Below are 24968 nucleotides of genomic sequence, written 5' to 3' on the forward strand. Positions count from 1 at the left end.
TCTTCTTCTTCTTCTTGAAAGCATGTAACACCTCTAGGTGTGTTTCCACAAGTTTACCATGGTAAACTAAGGTGGAACATCACCATTTTGAGGTCCAAACTTTCTGTTTTGGAGAAGAACTTTACTTAAACTTTGTTAAACTTCTTTTAACTTTTGAAATCTTGTACCTACCTTGCTTCTAACCAAGTCCATGGTTCGGGTGCTTGTGTATGGTTGATTCCTATGAGTTTAGAGGTGCAAACACCCTCTAAACTTTCTGCTTTGATAAGGTTCCAAGCAACCTTCAAGTGTGTGACCATCCAAGCTCACCATTGTTCATATGGTGAGTCTTGTATTTGTCTAAATGTGTGAACCATGGAAGCTTGGGCTTTCCAAACTTGTTCCACTACCTCACTTGATGTTTTACTATGATCATACCCTAAGTCACAAAGCAACTTCCATTAAAGGGACAAAGCTACGACACGTCCCCGAACGCTTTCCATGCTCGGAATGCACGCACCTAGCTTGCTCTCTTGGTTGTTTTAGGACTTAGAGTGATATCAAGTAGCTTCCAAGAGTCAAAGTAACATAACCCCGCCTCGCCTCCAACATTTGCCATGTTGGGTATGACACGCCCGGCTTATTCTTACTTGGCTACTTGAACAAATAGTTAGTTAGTTTTATTCTTATTCATGACCAACCGGATCATCAACTAAGTTAATGACCTTGTGCTTTGGTGAATTCATACAATGAGGTTTAATGGATGCTAATCATCCCACATCCATGCTTGACTTATATGACAATACATGATAATACATAATGGACTATACTATAAGATATATAATATATATTTACTAACTGAATTCTTGATATTAACCGGATTATGGTTAGATGTCATGAACTTAAGTTATATTATCTTCATTCTAGACTCCTCGTTTGTGATTCTAATGGGCAAGTTAGGACCCATGAAAACACATAAGCAACTTAGTGTCCAAACAAGTATTTAGACAAGATATATTTTCATGTACATATACTTTTTATACTTAATTCCGAATCTGAACTCTCTACAACTTCGAATACTCATACACCTTCGTTTCCCCAATGTAGGATAACTTTGGTGCTCCACTCTCATAAAATCATCAACTCGCGTTTAATTGAAAGCTTTGCAAACCATGAGTGTACATGACCCCTTTTACTTTTTACACTTTTCGGTGCAATACTTATTCTTTATTAAAACGCACACATACACTTACAAACATGCTTGACACAAACAAACAATCCAATATACATGCTTAATATGTGATGTTAGAACTCATACATGCTAGAATACTTATTTGCTTTATACTTGTCATTAAGTTCGTACAAGCCTCCATTAACATGTATAGCGCTATAGGAGTAACACGTCGCCCATATTCTCGAGGTCATGTTAAGTTATACAAAACGGTCTTGTCGTTGCGATGACAAGATTATGCTAGTGGGAAACTTTGGGTTGACAATTATAAGTTGTAAGCTAGTATTGTTATGTTAAGTCTTATTTTACGATTATGCCATGTGAATTCGTTTAACCATTTTATACTTATGCTAGTAATTCAAACTTGTATGCTCGCCAATACTTTATGTGTTGGCATGTACTTTAATATGTATTGCAGGAACTTGATGATGTTATGATGAAAGAAATCTAGTAGGAAGACTAGAAACACACTTTAATGTAGTATTATATTGTACTTTGTTTCTTTGTTGCAAGTTGTTGTAATTTGTTTCCCAAACAATGTATTTTCCGTTTAGAAATGAAATGAAATTATGATTATTAATTACTAGTCGCAAATAGTCGTTATGAAGTCTCTTGCAATCTCGTTTTCGTCTCACTCTGATGTTTTCACCATCGGTTGGGGTGTGACACGGCATTTGTGAGGTCGGCTGGTGTAATTGTTAAGTATTGCAATGCTCCCTCGAGTTGTTGATATAAAAAACTGTCCGGCAATAGAGGCTCGCTGGAGGCACTTAATTTGGGTGACGTGTCACACGGTGTTGAAGCGGGTTTGCAATCAGCCATGTTACCCTGTTTTAGTATATTGGCGGCATAAGATGCTTGCGATAGAAACAATCTGCCACTTTTCTTGTTAACCGATTTCCAAGAGAGTGGTGAAGTTCACCTAGGTCAGTCCTCACGAATTCGGATGATAAGGTTTGGATGACACGTTGAAGAAGTGTGTTGTGAGATGTCGTGAGAATGATGTCGTCTACATATAACAATAGGTAGGCAATCTGATTACCTTTTCAATATATGAAAAGGATGTGTCACGGACCGTACTATCAAATCCACACGTGGTAACGTATGTTGCCAACCTTTCATACAAAATACGTGGTGCTTATTTCCAACCATATACAGACTTCTTCAACCTACAAACATGGTTATAGAAGTTTTTATCGGTGTAGCCCGGTGGTTCAAACATGATAATTGTCTTCGTGAATGACCAGATTCCAATTCAAATGGAATCCTTCAACTAAGCAATGAGATGCTTAAATAGAATTCTTTTAGCTCTAATAAATCAGGAGGAATTTAATGACATGGCATGAATTCAAGTCCTGGATTTTAACGGAAGATATTGTCAACAAATAAAAGAACGTCTTGTTCATTAACATCTCTGAAATACATCAAAATTCCAACACTTGAATAGATTGGTATGAATTTTGTAAAGATGCAGTTTTTTTTTTTTTTTTTTTTCAGTCAGTATAGTAGGAAAGTGTTTTTGACATCGAGTTAGTGAATTGGCCAACTTCATGAGATGGCAAGGCTAAGGACAACTTGTCACAGTTAACCCCAACTTGTTGGCTTTTACCATTAACCACAAGACAAGCTTTATATCTTTGTAGAGTATCATTGGCATTAAACTTAGGACTAAACAACCACATGCATGTGATTATATTAGTATTGGAAGGCCTTGGTTGGTACTAGCTCCCAAGTCTCATTATCAAGAAGCATGTAGTAAACCAAAATAAAAAAAAAAAATCATAAGTCAAGAACCATAAAACCAAGAACTCTACTATTATCAACTCTTTCATGCAGTCAAACAAAAAGTCTTTTATTTGACAAAAGAATTAACTATACCATTTTTATATAAAAATACAATCAGCCGACCCTTTATAGATATTCAAGATTATACCAAAAATGTATATTGCATATGTTGCTCTCAGCTTCAATCATCAACTATCTGTGCATTAAATTATGACCTACAGAAATTATATATTATGTTTAATAGCGAGTTACATGTGGATCTCTAAATAAATATGTAAATAATTAAAAAAAAAATGTCAAGAAATAATAAAGAGAGCATACCAGTTATACTTGAGACAAGATCACAAGACCAAAGTATGTAGCTATACCGAGAAAAATGAGAGATATAAGACCCCTGCCAGATCAGATCAACTTACACATTACATATGTTATGTGTTTCTACATCTCATTTAAGTTGCAACAATCATTCCAATTATACGAAAATGTGTTACTTCAGATTGTATTTGTTCAGGCTCGTGTCAAATGGGTAAAAAGTGTGTACATATATATAAAATGGCTAAAAATGCAACGGGTCAAACGATGAAAATGCGTCGGTTTGGGTTCATGGGCTGTATTTGTTTAATAACAGATCAAATGGGTTAAATCATCAGTAAATCCCACCAATAGCAAAGCTAAGGCAGGGTCTGAGGAGGGTAGATGTAGACAGCCGTACCTCTAGCCCGTAGGAATAGAGAGGCTGCTTTCAGTGAGACCCCTGGCTCGATTGTAGTTTTGTATCAAATGGGTTAAATACGGAAAAAAAAAATAGCTAGAAATGTAACGGGTCACACATGGGTGAAAAAATGTTGGAGGTCCAAAATCACCTAACATGTATTCAAATGTTTCCAAAGTCCAAGATCATTTTATCTCAAAACACAAGGTAACTATCTATGTGTTGGCCGTTCAAAAAAAAAGTACGTTAATTATTTACAAATCTCAAAAATGGACAAAAGGGTATGCAAATATCAAGTCAGCCAACCAGACCTGACCCGCACATAAAGCTAACCGTTATGACCTTTACCCAACCAACCGATCTCGTCAACTCTATGATTATCTAATGCTGATTCTGATTATCCAAGTCGTAATAACTTATTTTATCAGCAAAATTCATTTAATATGCAACTTATATAATTAGGGGAGGGGGGTGGTCACTAGTGACCATTTTTCCATCACTCACAATATCCAATCATGTTCCGCCATGTCAGCAACCATTTTTCCATCACTCACCACCACACCCAACAATTTCCCCCCAACCAACAATTACCCTCACAAATAAAACCATCACGGCGTGGAAAAAATAACGAAATCATGTTTTCGTTATACTATAACGCGTTATACTTTCTTGTGGGGGTGGGAAAATGGATTTATATTTGATTTCATGGAAAAAATAACGGACCGCCCCCTTATGGCTTACAGATGGATAACATATTATGATGAAAGAAGAATAACTGACCATATGACACCCCACCCGACACCATTACACGGACAAGGACATACTTCTGCGAACTTCTCAGCATCACTAGTGTGAACCTGTCTGGATATTAGATCACCGTATATATCTGCATAAAAATGTTAACTTTTCATTTATAACTCTATAAATTCGTGCACAATGGATATGTTAATAAAATTAGAAAGAAAAAAATATATATATATATATTCCACGGAAATTAAGATCATACCATAGATAGAAAACACACTGTTCATCACACCTGCAAATTATTGAGTGAGTAATGTATTTATTTCAGTCACTATAGCTTCGATTAAAATTCAGTGAAACGAGAGATCATGACGATGGAAGTACCAATGAACATTATGATGTACCGAAGAATTCGAACTTTTGTTGTTTCTTGCAAAATCCAAACCACAGCAAGGACCACAATAAATCCTGATAATTGTAATGGTTATAAATAAGTGTCAAAAGTTACAAGTTTATTTAAATAATAATAATAATTCAACCCATTTACTTATAAATGGTTAGATGTTGGTTTTGTTTGATATCTATTGGTTCAAACATGTAAAAGAAAGTAAAGTAAGTACGTGGATGGTCCCTGTGGTTTACTAAAACATTGGATTTGGTCGCTAACTTTCCAAAAGTACACGGATGGTCCCTATGATTTGCACATTGTAACACATTTAGTAAAAAAATATATCATCCGTTACAAAGTGCAAACCACAGGGACCATCTGTGTACTTTTGGAAAGCGAGGGACCAAATCCAAAATTTTGGTAAACCACGGGGATCATCCGTGTAATTTATCAAAGTAAAAAAATATAAAAAATAGCTAAAAATGAAACGGTCCAAAAGCTACAAAACCGCCCGACCTACCCATTTTGCCACCTCTAACTAGAAAGGACGACGTAAGGAAGCTAGTAAGGTCATACCTATGCAAAGCCCGCGAAGCGTCCACTGTGAATATGACACAAGAGTAAAGATCAGGAGATATTTCTAAGCTAGAGCGGGCAATTTCAACTGATTTATATGAAACAAAATTGGTAAAATCGTATTAAAATTTATAAATGACGGGTCAAAGGGGTAAAATTAAAACGAGTTTAAACCGCTTGAACGGTTTAAAGGTCGCATGGTGATAACAAGTTTAAAACCTCCTAGGTTATTTTATTCAAAAACATTAACCGTGATTTAACATTGATTTTGTAATTAATTTAACCAATTAATTATTTACAAGATTAAATAAATGGATAAAAAGTGTTGTTAGTTCAACCGAGCTTGGTTTTCAGCAGTGATGGACCCAGAAATTATTTGTTGGGGTGCGGATAAGGTGTTCAACCATATTTTCAGAGTTTTTTTGCCTAAAATATACACTAAATTTTTTTTCTCAAGGGGTGCGGCCGCCCACCCTGGCCAAAGGGTAGGTCCGCCCCTAGTTTTCAGTCTAGAATCATGTCAGGTCGAAAATATAAAGATTTTTTTTATTATTGAAAATCTTGAAAATAGATAGGAAATTGCAAGTGTATCTAAAAATGGAAGGGAATTTTTTATAGGTCAACATGAACCCGACCTGTTTTTAAAACGGATCAACACAAGCACGACTCATTTTCTATAACGGATTTAGGCAATGAGATGGAGAAAGTGGTTTACATTTTTAGCCACAAAAAGCACAATAATCAAGGCAGCTGCTAAACATCCAGCAGCAACTCTTGCAGCTATAAGATTTGTCGACGCCAGTATCAAAACCATCCCCCAAAATGAGGATCCTAAATCTTTCAAGCCACAAGAAACGACGTAAGAACTTAATAAGCAGCTAAAAACTCATAATATTCTTAGGAAGGAGAAAGAAAGAAATTTACATCCAGCTGGTAATATAAACCAATATACACCGCCGCGTGTTTGGGTCATTCCACCTTCATCGGCAAAAATTTGCATTCCTTCCACCTTCATTTCACATGAAAAGTTAATTGAGCGTATGATAAAATAATGTGTACTGGTGGCCGTTACGACCCGTTTACTTAGGAATGGGTTGATATGGGTTTTCTTTATCTCAAACGGGTCAAATAAAAATAGTTAGCTCAAAGGGGAATTGGTCGAACATTTTAATGCACACAACCTCCTAAATCATTCTTATTCAAAGTTTCAGATTATAATTTTTACTAACTTTGTTTTGTAATCATAATTTATGCACTAATTATTCTTTGAAAAACTAAAAACTGAAGAAAGAAAAATGTTTAAGGGTGACCCATATCATTCTTGCTCTATTGTCCAATCTTCCCATCTTGCCACATCTACATTCTGTTCAGAATACTTAATATAAAATCATAAGAGTAAATTACGATTTTGGCCCCTGTGATTATATCACTTTTACCCTTTTAGCCCAAAAAGGAATTTTTTAACATCTGAGCCCCTAACGTCTTTTTTTCTAACCATTTTGGCCCCTAACACTAACCCCATCCATTTACTTTTAGGGGCCAAAAGGGTTAGAAAAAAAAAACGTTGGGGCCCAAAAGGGTTAGAAAAAAAAGACGTTGGGGCTCCAGATGTTAAAAGATTCCTTTTTGGACTAAAAGGGTAAAAGTGATATAACCACAGGGGCCAAAATCGTAATTTACTCAAATCATAGAGTAAAATTGGTTATGTAGACCCCCCCCCCCCTCCTCTTTCTCCCTCTCTCAATATATGTATACACATACACACAGGGATGGACCTACATCTGAATTGGGTGTGTAAGGGTATGCACCTACATACCCTATAATTATTTTCCTATTAATTGTTTTGTACAAAATATATATATATATATGGTGCATACCCTATTTCAGATTCATGGATCTGGGACACCTAAAGTTGTATTTATCAACTGGAGAACATAAAGCAAATTACAAAAAAAAAAAAAAAAAAAAAAACACACACACACACACACACAAATAAAATCCTCACATGGCCACATGTAAGTTTGCAAGCAACAGCATGACTGGCTTCATGAAGAAAAATAGTGACAAGCTTGAATGGTAAAAGCACTATTGTCCTCCATAGCTACAACAGGAAATCAAGTAAGTAACCAGTATAAGAAATTAACCACATGATATAACAAAAAAAGAACAATAACATAAAAGAAATATGTATGATTCTGCTAAATATTTCGCCACCAAACTACTTATGACATTAAACATATTATAAGAAAAACAAAATACACAACCCAATTTAATATATTATAAGAAAAATAAAATATAATACAGATGGGTCAACCCGGCCCGTTTAGAATAAACCCGAACCCATAAATTTCGTGTTAGGTTCATGTCTTGTTTTCAAGTTGTGTCGGAAATTCACAACCCTGGTTGAAGGGCAATAAAAAACAAATCTTGAGAGTGGACAGTATTAGTTCATTAGAAATGAATTATCTTTAACTGTTTATGGTCTATAGAATCCCAAACACCCCCTAGCAGTCAAACAAGCAAGCATCAATCAACCATTTCAAAAAACTAGGAGTTAATTCCTGTGGTTTTACGTTTTTTCACATTTAGTCCCGCCTTTTGAAAATAGCAGGTATGCTTCTATGGTTTGTTATTTTGTTACTCGGATAGTCCCAGTTAGTTTGGAAATAGCAGGTATGCTCCTATGGTTTGTCATTTTGTTACTCGGATGGGTAAATGTCAGGGACTATCCGAGTAACAAAATGACAAACTCTCAGGGGACTATCCGAATAACAAAATGACAAACCATAGGGGGAGTATACCTTGCTATTTCCAAAAGGTGGGGACTACAGGGACCATCCGGGCAATTAACTGTAAAACTAGTGAATGCACAACAAGCATTTCCTAAAAACTGCAATACAATGACTCAAACAAGTAACAAAAAGGTGATCATAATAATAATAATCAAAGAGAAAGAAGAAGAAACCGCAAGAATGACAATGACACAGAAAGCCAGAGTGATAAGAAACAGCAACTGATCATGATTACAACAGTCTCTGAGCTCCCAATTAGCCATGTTTATCTCTAGAAAGAATAAAGATTGATGGGAAATGAGTGGGATTTAAGGAAATTATGAGGTGGGTTGGGATCTAGAGAAGAAATGGGCATGATTTATTTATGGAAGCCAGGGGTCAATGAATATTTTACAAATATTCTGAGAAAAGAAAAAAGAAAGAGAAATAGAGGAGGGTCTTGGCTTGGCTTGGCTTGGCTTGGGGAAGAACAATGCATTTTATTATTCTTTCTTTCTTTGGTGTTGACTTGATTCAAAGTTACAAGCTTTTTTCATAAAGAATTATTATTGTAAATACTATGGACAGTGTGGGTCCTGGTAATAAATTATTACTATACATTCAAATAATTGAAAAGTAATATAAAAAAAGGAACCATGTTAAAATAATTATTATATTTTTGGCGCTATGTGGTTCATGTGAACTAAGAAAATTTTCAACAACAATAGTCTATACATAAATAAAATAATAATTAATGAGATATAAGATTTAGGGATCAACTATACCAATACCCTTGCAGCTCAGCTCGCAAGAAATGTGAAGGTTTACCCACAGGTTACGGGTTCAATTCTGGGTCAGTGGGGTTCCTGCACGGGGCTTAGGCCAGACCGACCGGGAGATACCGCATTGCAGGCCGGCGGATTCGAACCTGAGCGGGTATGCCTAGAGGCGGCCAAGGTAACCGGTTGATCCACTCCTTCCAAAAAAAACTATACCAATACCCTTTACTTTCTAACGTCACACCCTCGTTGAATGTCCTTTAAGCTTGAATCAAACGGTTGTTTGTCCATTTGTGGTATTTTAAGTCAAATTTTGGGCCTCTGAATTTCAAATGGCCGTTTGGGTATATGTCGACGGCAGTTTCACAGATATATATGTCATATCATGGGCCCCTTGAATTTCAAACGGTCGTTTCCTTGTTGTTCAATAGCCGTTTGACGACGTGGAACGGGGTGAGATTAGAAAGCGAGAGTGTGGGTATAGTATGGCCCTTTTTCTTGTTAGTTAAAAGTAGAGCGAAATTATAATTATTATATTGGAATTCTTGTGTGTATTTTAGTCTAGCTCCTTGCTAGCTTATGTGTTTAAAAATATTATATTTTTAATTAACTTTCTAAATTAAAATCAAAGAAACTCGTACCCTTTATCACATTATATGCCAATACAAGCAAAACGGTGGCAAGTGTTAAACCGAGCTAAAGACAGCCCTTTAATTATAGAACCAACAATTTCAATTGTAGGAATATAGCCAACACAAAGTCTTTGCAAGCAACATATCACAAAATGTAAATCAATATCAAGATTTTCCATGCGTAGATGAAACATGGGATGAATTGCGGGGTAGGGATGTCAAAATCGTTTCGCGTTGAAAGGTATAGGGTTGGCGGGTTAAATTGTTCAACCCTGACACAACTCATATATTTGTCTATGTCAAAAACATCACCTCTAACCCGGACACACTTGGAATCGTATAACCCAAACACGACTCGTTTAACTCATTTATCTAAACGTGTCAGGTTGACAGGTAGTAATCAAGATGTAACCGTGTTAATTGGATTGGTGGGTGTACTTTAAATGGGTAGTAAACGGGTTGGCAAGTCAACATTTTAACTAAAACATGTTAGTGGATCAACGTGTTGAATTAAACATGTTAAGTGGTCAACTCAAACACGACTCATTTAGCTATACAAGTCAATCCCAACATGGCATATTGCTTGATAAGCCTGTTAGACATGACAAACAAACACCTGATCATTTTTCGTGTTGTGTCAAGAATTGTGACCTTTAAATTGCAAGGTAAGTAGCATCAATATCGTCACACCATAGAGTAGGTGGACAAAAAATGCAAACAGAACTCTCACCTCACATATAGAATCCAAACAAATCTCAATGGTAAGAGCACGATGCTCCACCTCAATACTAGATCATGCAACCATATCTTGGGGCGGATGACGACCATTGGAGCATCAGGCATCTTGCATCCTGAGCATAAGCATGTAGAGTCAAGCTAGAGGAATTTCGAGCAGTCGAGCCACGTGAAGAAAAATATAAGAAAAATTGTGGGAAAAAAACCATAGCTGAAAAGAAAGCCACACCTGTCGTACGCGGTTAGTTTTTTTACATAAACAATTCAAGAATGCTAAAAAAGACCGGCATACAATCTTCTAATCACGTTTCAAAACAAAACGATTGTGTGAACAATTAACAATGTCGGCTTTTAATAACTACTTTTGACCGCGACCAGAATGTAACACGAATGCAAAGACAGAACGAAGTCTTGAAAACATCATTTGTTTGTTGTCTCATCAATCCTGAACTAAATTCTCTGAAATTCCTGAAAGAAGGCGAGAAACCCATGAATAAGCCGATAGCCAAACAACATGGGAGACACAACTACCGGTACAGTGATGAGCACAACCTCAAACACCAAGTGAGACTTCAATGTTTCTGACATTAACCCGTATCTAGGATAGTCATCTTTTTGCATCAATTTAAACGATGTTATTTAATTAAAATTAACAATAATAATATTAATAATAGGAAAAATTACAAGTTTTGTCATTTATCTTAATACCACTTATCAGGCGGTGTCCTTTTTAACGAATTTTGATAAGTTTTGCCCTTTACAAGGAATTTTGTTGCACGTTTTATCCTTTAGGCTTAACCCAGTTAGATTTTCTAGTTAAATATTTGTCACCCAAGGGTATTTTAGTCTTTTAACCCATTTATTTCAAGAGTCAACCCTAAAATATTTTGTTTTATTTTTTTAAATAATATTAAATAAATGGGTAAAAATACTAAAATACCCTTGGGTAACAAAATTTAACAAGAAAATCTAACTGAGTTAAGCCTAAAGGACAAAACGTGCAACAAAATTCCTTGTAAAGGGCAAAACTTGTCAAAATTCATTAAAAAGGACACCGCCTGATAAGTGGTATTAAGATAAAGGACAAAACTTGTAATTTTTTCTTAATAATAAAAATCATAGTAGTAACAAATATAACTTATAATACTTGTTAATAACAAATATCAATAACATTAAGTATAAATCAAAGCATATTATTTGATATCTTAATAAGATGTGTGTCCTATGTTTAGTTTATGACAAGTTAACTTTCTAACGCAATTATTTAGCAATAGTTTGTGATAAGTTAACTTTTTAAGGCAATTATTTAGCAAGAGATAAAATCAGTCAAATACGAAGAGAAACATTGTATTGATCAGAATCCCGATCACACGAGAAAAGATACTTGCCCATGATTTATGTTACTGACGCAACATCTGCTGTAGCTGTAGCACTTGGTTTCTTTGATCCGGTGGTAGCAGATTAATCTGTTCTGGTGTGAGACTCATCACCTGTTGAAGTAGTGCCTTTTCCATATCAGCAGTTAACTGCATAACATACAAAATTCAGTTAGGGCCACAGCAACCGTATCTATTTCTCAAAATATAAAAATTCAGAAATTGCACACAATTCTTGGTTTTTAAAAGCACGATGCGTAGGGCTGCAAACGAACCGAACGCTCAGTGAACAGTTCGTGAACCGTTCGGCGGGATCTTCGTTGGTGTTCGTTCGTTTCATAAATGAACGAACACGGACAACAAGTTTCGTTCATTGAGTTAAATGAACAAACATGAACAGAGGTCATGCTCGATCATTTATGTTCATGAACGTTTGGTAACGTGTTCGTTTATGTTCGATAGTTCATTAGTATTTTTAATTTTTTATATTTTATTTAAATACTTCAAAATAACCAGCTGGAGTAGCCCAGTTGGCCACCGACGACACCCTCCTCTTACCTAGAGGTACCGGGTTCGATTCTTGGGGCGAACAAAGTACCCTCAGGCGTCGGCTCGGCATGGGTATTTACTGCCAGGCTCAGGCTTGTCAGGTGGCAGCCTGGGAGGGGTTATCCCCTCCGTGGTCAGGGGTACCATGCATTACCCTTTTTTTACTTCAAAATTCCAACAAATAAAATATTTAATAGTATTAGTGTATTATATATTTCGTTCATGAACGCTTGTTTGTGTTTGTTTGTTTTCACTTGTGTTCATGAATATCCGTTACCTAAAATTAACAAACGGACACAAATACTTTCATTTCTTTAACGAACGAACACAAACAGAAAATCTCGTTTGGTTAGTGTTAATGAACAATTCGTGAACACGTATATTTCCTTAGCAAACGAACACGAACAATGTCTTGTTCATGTTCGTTTGCAGCCCTAACGATGCGCGTGCTTTTAAAACCAAGAAACTTTTGAAGATGCTTTAGACGGCATCTGACCCCTTTGACCCGTTATCACCCAAATTGGTTCGTTCTTATGTAAATAAGAAATGGGTTGGGATCACCACATCCTTAAACTACAATAATAAGAATTCATCTGCTGTTGAGGAAAGAGGAAATAAACTTACAGATGCGGGTCGAGGAGGCTGACCAGCAGGGGCCATATGAGGAGGAAGAAAGGGCTGTGATGGTCCTCCGGGGAGGTGTGGTGCGTTTTCAGACATCCAATTGGGTCCTCTTTCAGGCTGGGTTCCCATTTGATTAAAGTCCATCCCTACATGTGAACCTCCTCCCTGTAAGTCAAGTCAAGCACCCGAATTCTCAATTATAAATTTAAATCAAAATAATTATTCCACTCTTTCGGGCTGGGTTCCCACGAGTTCTATTTTCCATCCCTACTTGGCACTATGGAAAGTAGAACTCGTGTTTGGCAAGATCTGTAATTAGGAAGCTTGCTACAATATTCCACTTTTTATTTTAAAAACTAATATTTTGACATGCCCCGCATTGCGGCGGCGTCGAAACTTAAAGTAATTCGAACTTATACTGTCAAATATTTGACCCGACTCGTTTTCAAACAAAATTTACGTCAAAACCGTAGTTGTTAAAAGCCATCGCCGTCTCGTTTTCAAACAAAACTTACGTCAAAACCATAGTTGTTAAAAGCCATCGCCCTTGCACCTAAGCCCATTTTTCAGGCGAGGCGAGGCAATTGCGCTTTAATTCTCTAGGTGACGGTTCGGGCATAAATTCTGGCGCAATTCATAGATTCCAGAGCGTTTCCAACCAAATTCTCTAAATTCCGGCAAGATTCCAGCCAGATTTCTACTTTTATCTAAGGAAAACTACTTTTATACACCAATACACTAATATATTATTATATTACTTTATTTGAAGATTATTATTATTTTTCTAATACGTAATATATTTTTTATTTTTTTTCATTGTGCGCTTTTTTTTTCTCAGGCCCTAGCTTTTTTTGCGCCTTGCGCCTAGGCCCTAGGCGAAGACTATGCGCCTTGAGTGTGCCTAGCGCCTTTAATAACTATGGTCAAAACGCAGAACTGAAAGCGCACATGAAAATAAGCACGAAAACTTATTATATTTGATCTGACTCATTATCGAAAAAAATTTACATCGAAACGTAAACCAGCTTGGATTTATACCGCCTAGTGTAAAACTGTAAACGTATTATATTTGATCCAACTCGTTTCCGAACAAAACGTAGACCAAGCAGAAACGTACATAAAAATAAGCATGGAAACGTATTGTATTATATTTGGCCCACGTACATCTAAATGAGCATGGAAAACTCGAGGGGGATCAAAATGAAATTTTAACAAGTTTTTAGAAAGCTGAGGGGGTGTAAGTGCCAACGCTAAAAGTTTACAGAAACAGAAAAAATAACACCATGGGTTGGACGGCATTATTGTAAATTTGATAATAAAAAAACAATAAAAAATAGAGGTTGTGTCTTAGGTACTATTCCTAAACACCCTCTTTTGTTATATATATCAAATGATGACCAAAGTTGCAATGGTTCACTTCTAATGCAAGTTGAAGTGGTCCAAGTCAGGTTGGGTTAACCTGCAAACACTATTTGGTCAATTTTTTTCAAAATGTTGCAAATAATTAACGCGCTAAAAATTGTGTTCCCAATTAAAATAATCTAAATCGGTGAACACAAAATGACTTGGGAGGTCATATGCATAAAATATAGACTTTGGCGACTTTCAGCATGTTTCCCACCTCTAAAACAACAGTCGACAGGATATTGAGAAACACAAACAATTAATATATATGTGTGACATGGTACATGAAAATTTAAGCGATGTCAACTAATTCCATAGAAAAGAAAGCAAAAAAAAAATCTTCAAAAGGGTATTTTAGGAACTCAGCATTACCAAAATAGCCTTTTCAATATTTGTGTAAGACTATTCGTTGGATCCATTGTGCAAAAGGAGAATATTTTCCTAAATAACAAGGACTTTCCATGATAAACTTTAATTGAAAATCCTGATGAAACTTATGTGTTCCTACATCTTCCATATAATGGGTTTTTTTCTAGATAAAAAGTAACATATATACTCATTATAAGTTTATAACATCTATTGACGTGAGCATATCATATTGGAGACATAACTAGGCTATAACATAGCATTTCGTAGCATAGAAAGTTCAAGGCAAAAGGCAGTAGACATGTTTCCTCATGCTTGTGTATTTTAAGGATCATGCTTCCAAATAGAGATTTAGAATTACCTGGTACAAAGGTTGAGACGGCTGCTGATTAGGTAGTGGTGGCTGTCCTTGAGAAAAAGGGGCGCCCATACTAGTGGGAGGTCTTGAACCTGACTATAACATTCAAAAAATAAATAAATAATGTAATAGTTTACAGATAAATAGATAATTAGGTTCTGTTTGTATGTTTGGTTGGTTGAGAATGAATGGAACATGTAATCGAATATGCAATCTCATTACATTTCAATAACATGTTGGATTGGCCTGTGAAAATAAATTGAGTTTTCGACTTTTCGTATGAATCTTTTATATTATATACAGACTACAGATAGGGTGCATAAGTTTATCTCTACTTGATACATTCTTTAATATACGTACAAATTAAACATGATAAAACCTCAAATAAATTATAATAAAGAGACATGCTGATGTTAGATTATTTCAACATTTTTTCGATCAAGACTTTTAACTTTTTTTATTTGTTCAAAATGTCATACTAAACAGTCGAACAGGTCATAATGGCCTTCTTTAGAAAAGAGTTTAGAGGCACTTACCCACTACCAAAATAACTTACTCAAGAGACTTGACCCGTATAATATTGAAAACTAGTTGTTTTATACAATATTAACACAATTTTATCTCTCGTTAAATAGTTCTTTTTGTAATAGTTAACTATCTCAAGGCCTCAGTTTGTCAAAAATGCCATGAACTACTGAACATGTCATAATGGCCTTTAGAACAAGTAATAAAGAGTTAAGGGAATATAACCACTGCCAAAATAATCAAAGGGTTCACGTTTGGAATGCTGCAAGATGATTGGTTAAATCCCACATCAGCTTTAAAAAGATATTACAGATTAAAAAACACTGCAAGATTCCTTGAGGAATGGTCCATTCCAGTAGACAAAACAAACAACTTTTTTCCTTCTAACGGAACGGACCGTTCTGTTCCTTCTCTGATTTTCATCATGCACAAGGAACAATTCTACATAAGAAACTCAACCCACACTAGGCCTGTAAACGAACCGAACGTTCATGAAATGTTCGGCGGCAAATTCATTTATGTTCGTTTATTTAAATAAACGAACAAACATGAACATTTTTTATGATCATTTAACTAAAGGAACAAACATGAACACGTTCTTTGTTCATTCATTTATGTTCGTGAACGTCCGTTTATGTTCATTTATTTACGCTCGTTTATGTTTGTTTAAGCTTTAATAATCACATAATCAATTATAGTTGTATAAATACAAACATTAGACCGGATTTCTAACTACTCATATAAAATTAACTAACCAGTAATTGGGCTTTCTAGTAATAAAAAAAATGGGTTTCGAATTGAACTTAGCGTAATTAATCACTAAAATAAATAAATAAAAACTATTTTGTGTTCGTTTATGTTCGGTCAGTTATGTTCACTTGTGTTCGTGATCTTTATTAAATTATGTTTGTATAGGTTTGTTTGTTTATGTTCGTGAACTGTTCATTTAGGTTTTAAACGAATGAACATAAACGAACAAGAACATGCACATTTTCTTAATGAACAAACATGAACAAAAAAATGTGTTCGATTATATGTTTGTGTTCATGTTCGGTTAAAGTTAACTGAACGAACATGAGCATGCCCGCATTCGTGTTCGTTCGGTTCGTTTACAGACCTACCCCACACCTACAATAGTGACTTGAATCTTACATGGAACACAGGTTGTGAATGATGCAGTTGTGATGCACCCTGGTGCTGCTGAAAACCTGCATTGGGCCCCGGTCCCATGTGAGGATAACTTTGATGAGGGAAAGCCGGCATAGAAGGTGGTCTGGGTTGTGACGGCAGTGGTGGTTGAAGTGGCAAATGAGGCGTGCTACTAATATGTAAAGGCTGCTGCAACGGGACAGATGCAGGCGGCATTGTTGGTTGGATAACTGATGGTGGTGGCTGGGTAGAATATTGTGGCGGGAGAGCCGCCATATTTGAGGGTTGTGGAGATGGCATCGGTGGTACTAACTGAGCATTGATGTGGCCTCTGTTATGTTGTATTGGCTGCGAGGGAAGTGATGGTAACGTAGGGGTTGAAGGAGGAATAGATGAAGATGGAACTGGTACACTTGTTTGGTCACGCAGATTAGTTTGACCTGGTAATGGAGCGTTTTGAGGAATTGGATGCTGAGCTGGCGGTGCTGCTTGCTGAGGATGTTGAGGTACATCCGGTTGAACTTTGGGTATCTAAAGGATTGTTACAATATCAGTTTCCAAAAGTAAATAAATATATATACACACACATGTTATATATATATATAGAGAGAGAGAGAGAGACTCGGCTCCATGTTACATACGCATGTTATATATATTTATATATATACACGTCATTGTGGCACTTCCAAATTACTCCCTACTTTTTTCTTTTTATCAAAACTTTTTTAGTGTACCCCACCTCATATATCCAGGTGGCAATTTCAACTCATTTACTTATGAATGAGTTAAACCCCCTGTGGAGGGTTCAAATGAGAAGAAATTCTTTGTAAGAAGAAAAAAGAAGAAATTTCAACCAATAGAAATGCTTCATTAGACTTCCTTTAATATTTGTACTTAATGTAACTATAAGGGTATATTAGTAAACTTACATACATCATTAATTGGTAGTTTCATCTTTAATAACTAACTATATTAAATTTGTAACTTATTTTTAAAATATATATTTTTCACAAAAAATACAAATAAAAATTCATTTATAGTGTAGGATAAATACGAGGCGTGTAGGATAAATTACGAGTTGTGTAGGATAAATTTCAATATGTGTAGGATAAATTTCGAAATGTGTAGGATAACTTTTGATGTGTGTAGGCAAAAATATTTAGTGTGGAGGATTATAGTCTTAATGACTAATTAATTAGTCAAACATAATAATAAATGAGATGAGAAAAAAACTATTTAATGTTTTACAATTATACCCTTTTATTCTTTTTCTTCTCAATAAAATTTTCTTCTCAAATGAACCTTCCCCTAAACCCCCTAGTGGGTCAAACAGGTAAAATAAAACAAATTACCTTAAAAGAAAACGGGTCAAAAGTCTCCGAAAGTGTGCTTTTAATGCATAAAAACCATCATTTTCTTCAGAAAATAAATGTTAATAAATTAATTATTGTAAATGAGAATTTCATATCAACCGCTTTGACGTGTAGTGCACCAATAAAAATTGCCCGTTTTGAACCGTAGTTGTTAAGAGCAAATAGCGAACGATAGCGACAAGCTACCTATACGCTACGTAGCGATAGCGATGAAATAGCTGGCACTAAAATACGTTGTTTTTATATGTATATTAAAACTAAAAGCCCACTATGTATAGGTATATTTGATCACTATTTAAATTAAAACAAATAAAAGGAAAATAAACTAATCTCCCGCTATTTTCAGGCTATGGAGGCCCAAAATCGGATTGCGACCTATTGCTGCATCGCCACGCTAAACGCTATAGCAGGCGCTATGCTCGCTATTAACAACAGTGGTTTTGACCCATTACCTAACCTGCCAAATTTGCCACCTTTAAAATAGAATAAAACTATATTAACAGTATTAACTAACAAGTCAACATACCTCTTGAGGCGGCTGCAGCATTCCAAGCATTATTTGTGCCTATGGAACAAAAGAAGAAGAGATACAAAGGAAAAAGTATAAGAAATTAAGAACAATTTTGAACTAAACCCTAATGGTAGAACAATTTAAACATGTGATTACCATAGAGCACAAATAATATTACCCCAGCCCAAATTAAATGACTGCATTGTCTTTCTGTTTTGTCCTAAATTGAGTTAAATGCTTTATGTTTGGACTTTGGACATTAGTTTAAATCTTACCCTTATAATATTTCAGGGTCCATGCCTAGTTTCCATTATGCGGATTCCAGAAAGATAAATTTCAACCCATTTATAAAACAGAAAGTTGGGTTACTTTCTATTGATAACAGATCAAACAGGTGAGTTTAAGAAATTAGGTAAATAAAAACAAGTAAAACAGTTTATACGTTGCTAAAAGTACACTCATTATTCCCTTTTAAATTAACTTGTAATTGTATTTAATAATATTTATTAATTACAAACCCCAAAAGATGGACAGCGAAGGTGTTTAGAAGTAGCAAATGGTGATTTTGAGCCAATGCCGCCCATCCAACCTCGGCCCATCCTGAAAGTATACTAATTTCAGGATCCAAAGCATCGGCAAAGGTGCTGCCAAACGCCACCTTATTAATGTAAGGCACAAACTCGCAAAGCATATTAAAATTGTTCAAAACATATACATACACACACACATATTAGCGCACAGAGTAATTATAAGTCGTAACCTGTATATAAGCATATTATAAGACGTAACCCGTATATAAGCATACAAGCAAAAATAGTGATATATTAGAGCAAACTAACATCCATGAAACTAGAAACATATGAAGAATCAACGACTTTCTAGTTAGGGATCATCAATTAACGATTGATCAACAGTATAACCAGCATTTACCACTAACTACAAAAACTTCTAGAAGTCAATTAAAACGACTGTTTTAATCACCAAAAGATACCAACAGCACATCGGACATTCAGCTAACCTAAAGCTCAAATAGAAAATCTGTAAAGACAAAAGACAAGAAATGGCAGACACAAAAAGGCCTATCGTGCACGAACACAGGAACACTCATATCATAGTTGTTAATGGCGAATAGTGACAAATAGCAATATGGGACCTAAATGCTACATAGCAAATAGCGATAAATAGTGGGCGCTATTTTATAAAGCGATACACTAGAAAAAAAACTATATGTGCATTATATCAAAATACCCTTGTATATATGCTATTTTCAATGTATATTTAAAAATTCTTAAAATCCAGCTATTTTATAGCTGAAATCCCACTATTTCTGACTACATACCCTGTAGCAACCTTCGACCTATCCGCTACGCCATTTGCTATAGCGAATGCTATTGACAAATATGACTCATATATATCCTAACGTTATTGTACAATATTATCGTAAACTCCTTTTAGATTTTTAGCAGTTCAATGAAAAAATAATATACAGACTCAGCATAGTTATCAAAGGCGCGAGGCGCACTCAAGGCGCTCAGGCACCGCCTGTGGCCTAGGCGAGAAGCGCAAAAAAAAACGCGCGCCTGAGAAAAAAAAGCGACAATAAAAAAAACCATAAAAATATTATGTGTTGAAAAATAACAATTTGTTCAAGTACCAAAATTATTCCAATATCATAAACATTATATGAAGTATCAAAAGCATGTATAATACCAAAATAACCCAATATCAAATAGTTATATACTTGAAAACAAAAAAGTTCAAAATGTAGAATCTGCAGATTTGATTTATATATTGATTTACTGTAATTTTGTATCTATCTCTACTCATTTTACATTTATTAGATGTAGATTGATAAATCGATATGTTTTGATTTTTAAACATGATAGAGATTTGTATATATCTCTATCCTAGTATTAAACTTTAAAATATTTGTTATATTTAAAACCGTCTTTCTAAAATATTGGTACAGATTTGTATGAAATTTTGATAAAATATACACTTGCGATTGTAAAAAATATAGCTGCTTGCGGCTTTTTTTATCTAGGAGAGAAAAACGGCAGTAGGTGGACTTGAATTTGATCGCCTAGGCGCACTAGGCGATGGCTTTTAACAACTAGTTAACTCAGTAAGTTTACATCTATCTGAATTATTAGTTTTCTTGCATTCACTTCTTACAAATCTAATTATTATCCCTATATAATGCGGAAATCACAAACTATATTCACTTTTGCCCAAACGTTCAAAAAATTCAGGTCACACTAATCGCTTTATCTATAAATCGAAACCCTAGATAGAACACCTGGAAGAGAGCTTTGGTGAGAGGAGGGTTTTGAATCAAGATTTGCCTCGCTTGGTCCTGGTTCTGTTCTATCAATGTCTGCATAACATCAATCACACTGAGTTAACTCAAAATTAAAAAAAAAAAAAAAAATTGTAATTTATTTTTCAATCGTTTAGCCCTAAATCAGCGAAATAAGCTATCAAACTACTTCATATCCTCGATTTGAGGTCGATTCGGCTAAAATTGACAGTGTCCTCGAGTCTAAAAGTTTCCAATCTATAACAGTTGAAATTTGGAAAAAATAAATTCGAATTACGTACAGGAGGATGTAAGAGTGAATTGTGTGTTACCTTCATTTGAGACATGATATCGTAGAGTTGATTCTTTGACATTCCGGCCAGATTCATCGAAAGACCGTCACCGCTTCCGGCCATTCTCCCGGACGATTGTGTTCTGGTTGGTTGTGAGAAGTTTAAAACCTAGCTAGGGCTCCAAAGAGGGTTTACAACGAACGGGTTTTGGAGGGGTGATTAAAGGTGAAATATGAATTCTTATTTGTGAAGAGTAAAATGCCCGGATAGTCCCTGTGGTTTATTCATTTTTCACCTTTAGTCCCTAACTTTCTAAAATTACTGCTATAGTCCCCAACTTTTGCAATTTCGTTCCCGGATAGTCCCTGGCGTGGATGGTGGTTAGTTTGTTCAGTTAAGTGAGTGTGAAATGACTAAAATGCCCTTACTGTTAAATTAATAAATAAAAAGTTAATATTAAAAATAGTGGGCCACCACCTTTTTCCTACCCCTGCCCCCACCACCCCACCCCATCTCCCCCTTCTCTCTTACTCGTTCTTTATCTGCAACAAATCCACACCATATCAAATTAGCACTACCACTATAACCATACCCCCACAATTAGCCCCTCCAACCATTTTTGTGGGACCCACCGCCAGGAACTCCGACCACCACCACCATAATTATACCCTCACAGTCAAACTCTCAACAACCTACACCACCACCAAGAACCCCGACCACCATCACCCAAGCATTGATGGCCAGATAACTTCGATGGGGAAACGGATTAGGTTGTATGTTGCCATAGATAGTTGTTGACCAGAGATATGTTACCGGAGATATCTGATTTCAGATCGTGAGCTCGTCTCCTTCGCGGCCGCCACTCTCACGGCGGCGTTACCACCGCCGACTTCGATCTCTAACTTCTACGTTGACCACCACCACCACTCTGACGGACTATACGGGCACTACTCTCCCATAATATTATTTGCAAGTAAGTTTGTTCGAATTCATCTTAGTTGTTTAAAATATATTAGTCTTGTTAGTTTATATATATATATTCAGTGGTATATGCTATTTGGAGAAGCAAGAGCTTAAGCACTAGGATCTTCTTGGGTTGTTGTTACAAGTTGAAATTTTCTTTACATCTTTGCAGAGGATGGTTTGCAGGTTTTGTTTTTTAATCCTAAAGATTACATGGTTATTTGTTTGAGCTGTGATAATTTCATGGTGAAACATAATTTTTTTAGCAGGGTCACGATGGTGGAGAAGTTTCAGGTGGGGAGTTATGGTGGTGGTGGTGGGTGGAAGAGAGAAGGGTGAAGAAGGAGATGGTGTTTTTATTTTAATTAGATATTTAAATAAATTATAAGGTGGGTCCTACTTTCTTTTAATTAGATATTTAAATAGATAAATATTAACATTTTGTATTAGTAAGGGTATAAAGGACATTTCATACTCACTTAACTGGACAAACTAACCTCCATCCACGCTAGGGACTATCCGGGAACGAAATTGCAAAAGTTGGGGACTATACCGGTAATTTTAGAAAGTTAGGGACTAAAGGTGAAAAATGAGCAAACCACAGGGACTATCCGAGCATTTTTCTCATTTGTGAATAAAAAATCCAATGAATTAATCCAAGTGTTACATCATAAGTTAACCGTGTCATATTTTGATGGACTTGATTGTTGCGGTTGAATCTAATCTCATCTAACTATAATAATAAAACAAATCAACTTTTAGACACTATTGAAGGTATCTTTAAATTTATATTTATCTAAATAAATAAATAATAAATTAATATTAAATCTTATTATACTTTAATAAAATATTATTCTCAAATCTAAATTGTTAATTTAATATATTTTTAAAACAAATACCTCTCTTATCTACTTATCTTGTATTAAATATATAAATCTAATCTAATCTAACTACTATAATAAAAGAAAACCAACTTTTGGACACGTGTCATTCATTGAAGGTATCTTTAAATTTATATTTATCTAAATAAATAAATAATTAATTAATATTAAATCTTATCATATTTTAATAAAATATTATACTCAAATCTAAATCGTTAAAAAAAATCAACTTTTGGACACGTCTCATTCATTAAAGGTATCTTCAAATTTATATTTATCTAAATAAATAAATAATAAATTAATATTAAATCTTATCATACTTTAATAAAATATTATCCTCAAATCTAAATTGTTAATTTAATATATTTTTAAAACAAATACCTCTCTTATCTACTTATCTTATATTGAATATATAAATCTAATCTAATCTAATCTAACTACTATAATAAAAGAAACCAACTTTTAGACACGTGTCATTCATTGAAGGTATCTTCAAATTTATATTTATCTAAATAAATAAATAATAAATTAATATTAAATCTTATCATACTTTAATAAAATATTATCCTCAAATCTAAATTGTTAATTTAATATATTTTTAAAACAAATACCTCTCTTATCTATTATCCTAATTATTTAAAAACATAACTTTTTTTATTATTTTGTATACAAAATTATGTTTATTCAACTCGAGTAAAACGCGAGGTTTTTAAGGATATAATTTTTTTTATTATTTGGTAGATTTTTCAACCCGACTATACACGGTTTTTTTAAATATACAACGTTTTTAGTATTTAATATACAAAATTACATTTATTTAGGATATATGTTTTTATTATTTGGTAGATTTTTCAACCCGACTATACACGGGTTTTTTAAAGATACTACGTTTTAGTATTTAATATACAAAAATACATTTATTTAATCAGTGTAATACACATGGTTTTTAAAGATATAGCTCTTTTTTATATCTATTCAACACGTGTAATATAGGGGGTTTTAATGATGTATTTTTTTATTATTTGGTAGATTTATTCAACCCGATTATACACGGGTTTTTTTTAAGATACGACGTTTTTAGTATTTAGTATACAAAATTACATTTATTTAGTATGTGTAATACACATGGTTTTTAAAGATATAACTTTTTTATTATTTGATACATAAAATTACATTTATTTAACCCGTACAATATACAAGGTTCATAAAGATATAAGTTTTTATTATTTAATATATAAAATTACATTTATTCAACCTGTGTAATACACGGGGTTCTAATCTAGTTAAAACATAAAGTAGATCAAAATTATGGCGTACAATGATAACGTAACGTCCCAAAAAAACGTAAAGCGTGTATAAGGATATTACTGACATTTGTAATCAAAAGGGGATTATTATGGCTTTAAAAAAAGAAACCACAAAAGGAAAAAAAGAAAACACGTTCACATCAATGGGCAACCATGAGTGTTTTACAAAATGAAAAAATCAAAGTCAGGAGGTGTAAACATCAACGACTAGGGTTTGTAGCTCAACGGAGATGTTAATCTCATTTTATTCTCATACGTGTCAAGGGCGACATGGGTATTTAGAAGTTAACCGTGAAGGCATCTACTTACAACTTGACGGAGATTAGTGATTGGGAGTCATTTGTCTTCCTTAGGTACTACTTTTTTGTTCGATCATATCTCTTGTTATCTTTTATAACCATCCTACTCATGATATCATATGACATTGTAGATTGGGAGACCAATTGTGTACGCAGCAAAGGGAGAGTATGGAGTTAGAAGAAATGTTGAAGGATGAACTTGAGCTCAAAATGGCTCTTTCTGACTGCATCACTCTCAATGATATATGGATATCACTTTGTTTATGATTTATGAAGTAACTTCAAGGATATGAAATTTTAGGTGTTTGTTAAATCAAAGAGGACTTGCATCTATAATGTTGGATGTGGCAGTGCATGCT

At 34.7% G+C, this 24968-nt stretch overlaps 2 protein-coding genes across 4 annotated transcripts; both read right to left on the minus strand.

The window, feature by feature from the left end:
- Nucleotides 1-3001: 3001 nt before the first annotated feature.
- Nucleotides 3002-8673, minus strand: LOC110865958. 2 transcript variants are annotated; one of them, XM_022115302.2, is made up of 10 exons: nucleotides 8381-8673; nucleotides 7421-7516; nucleotides 6340-6424; nucleotides 6131-6252; nucleotides 5416-5440; nucleotides 4836-4919; nucleotides 4714-4743; nucleotides 4488-4593; nucleotides 3317-3389; nucleotides 3002-3210 (listed from the first exon to the last, which is right to left on the minus strand). In XM_022115302.2, the coding sequence occupies exons 1-9, from the start codon at nucleotides 8468-8470 to the stop codon at nucleotides 3320-3322; spliced, it is 708 nt and encodes a 235-aa protein (XP_021970994.1). In that variant the 5' UTR covers nucleotides 8471-8673; the 3' UTR covers nucleotides 3002-3210; nucleotides 3317-3319. The 2 variants fall into 2 exon arrangements, with proteins under 2 accessions (XP_021970994.1, XP_021970995.1); XM_022115303.2 differs by having other exon boundaries at nucleotides 8217-8673.
- Nucleotides 8674-10526: 1853 nt separating this feature from the next.
- Nucleotides 10527-21381, minus strand: LOC110865959 (vegetative cell wall protein gp1). 2 transcript variants are annotated; one of them, XM_035974010.1, is made up of 8 exons: nucleotides 21199-21342; nucleotides 20867-20944; nucleotides 18583-18621; nucleotides 16687-17214; nucleotides 15013-15105; nucleotides 12882-13046; nucleotides 11721-11858; nucleotides 10527-10791 (listed from the first exon to the last, which is right to left on the minus strand). In XM_035974010.1, the coding sequence occupies exons 1-7, from the start codon at nucleotides 21280-21282 to the stop codon at nucleotides 11733-11735; spliced, it is 1113 nt and encodes a 370-aa protein (XP_035829903.1). In that variant the 5' UTR covers nucleotides 21283-21342; the 3' UTR covers nucleotides 10527-10791; nucleotides 11721-11732. The 2 variants fall into 2 exon arrangements, with proteins under 2 accessions (XP_035829903.1, XP_021970996.1); XM_022115304.2 differs by having other exon boundaries at nucleotides 10541-10800; nucleotides 21199-21381.
- Between the last annotated feature and the right edge of the window lie 3587 nt (nucleotides 21382-24968).

Source organism: Helianthus annuus, chromosome 6 (assembly GCF_002127325.2).
Source record: "Helianthus annuus cultivar XRQ/B chromosome 6, HanXRQr2.0-SUNRISE, whole genome shotgun sequence".
Taxonomy (NCBI): Eukaryota; Viridiplantae; Streptophyta; class Magnoliopsida; order Asterales; family Asteraceae; genus Helianthus; species Helianthus annuus.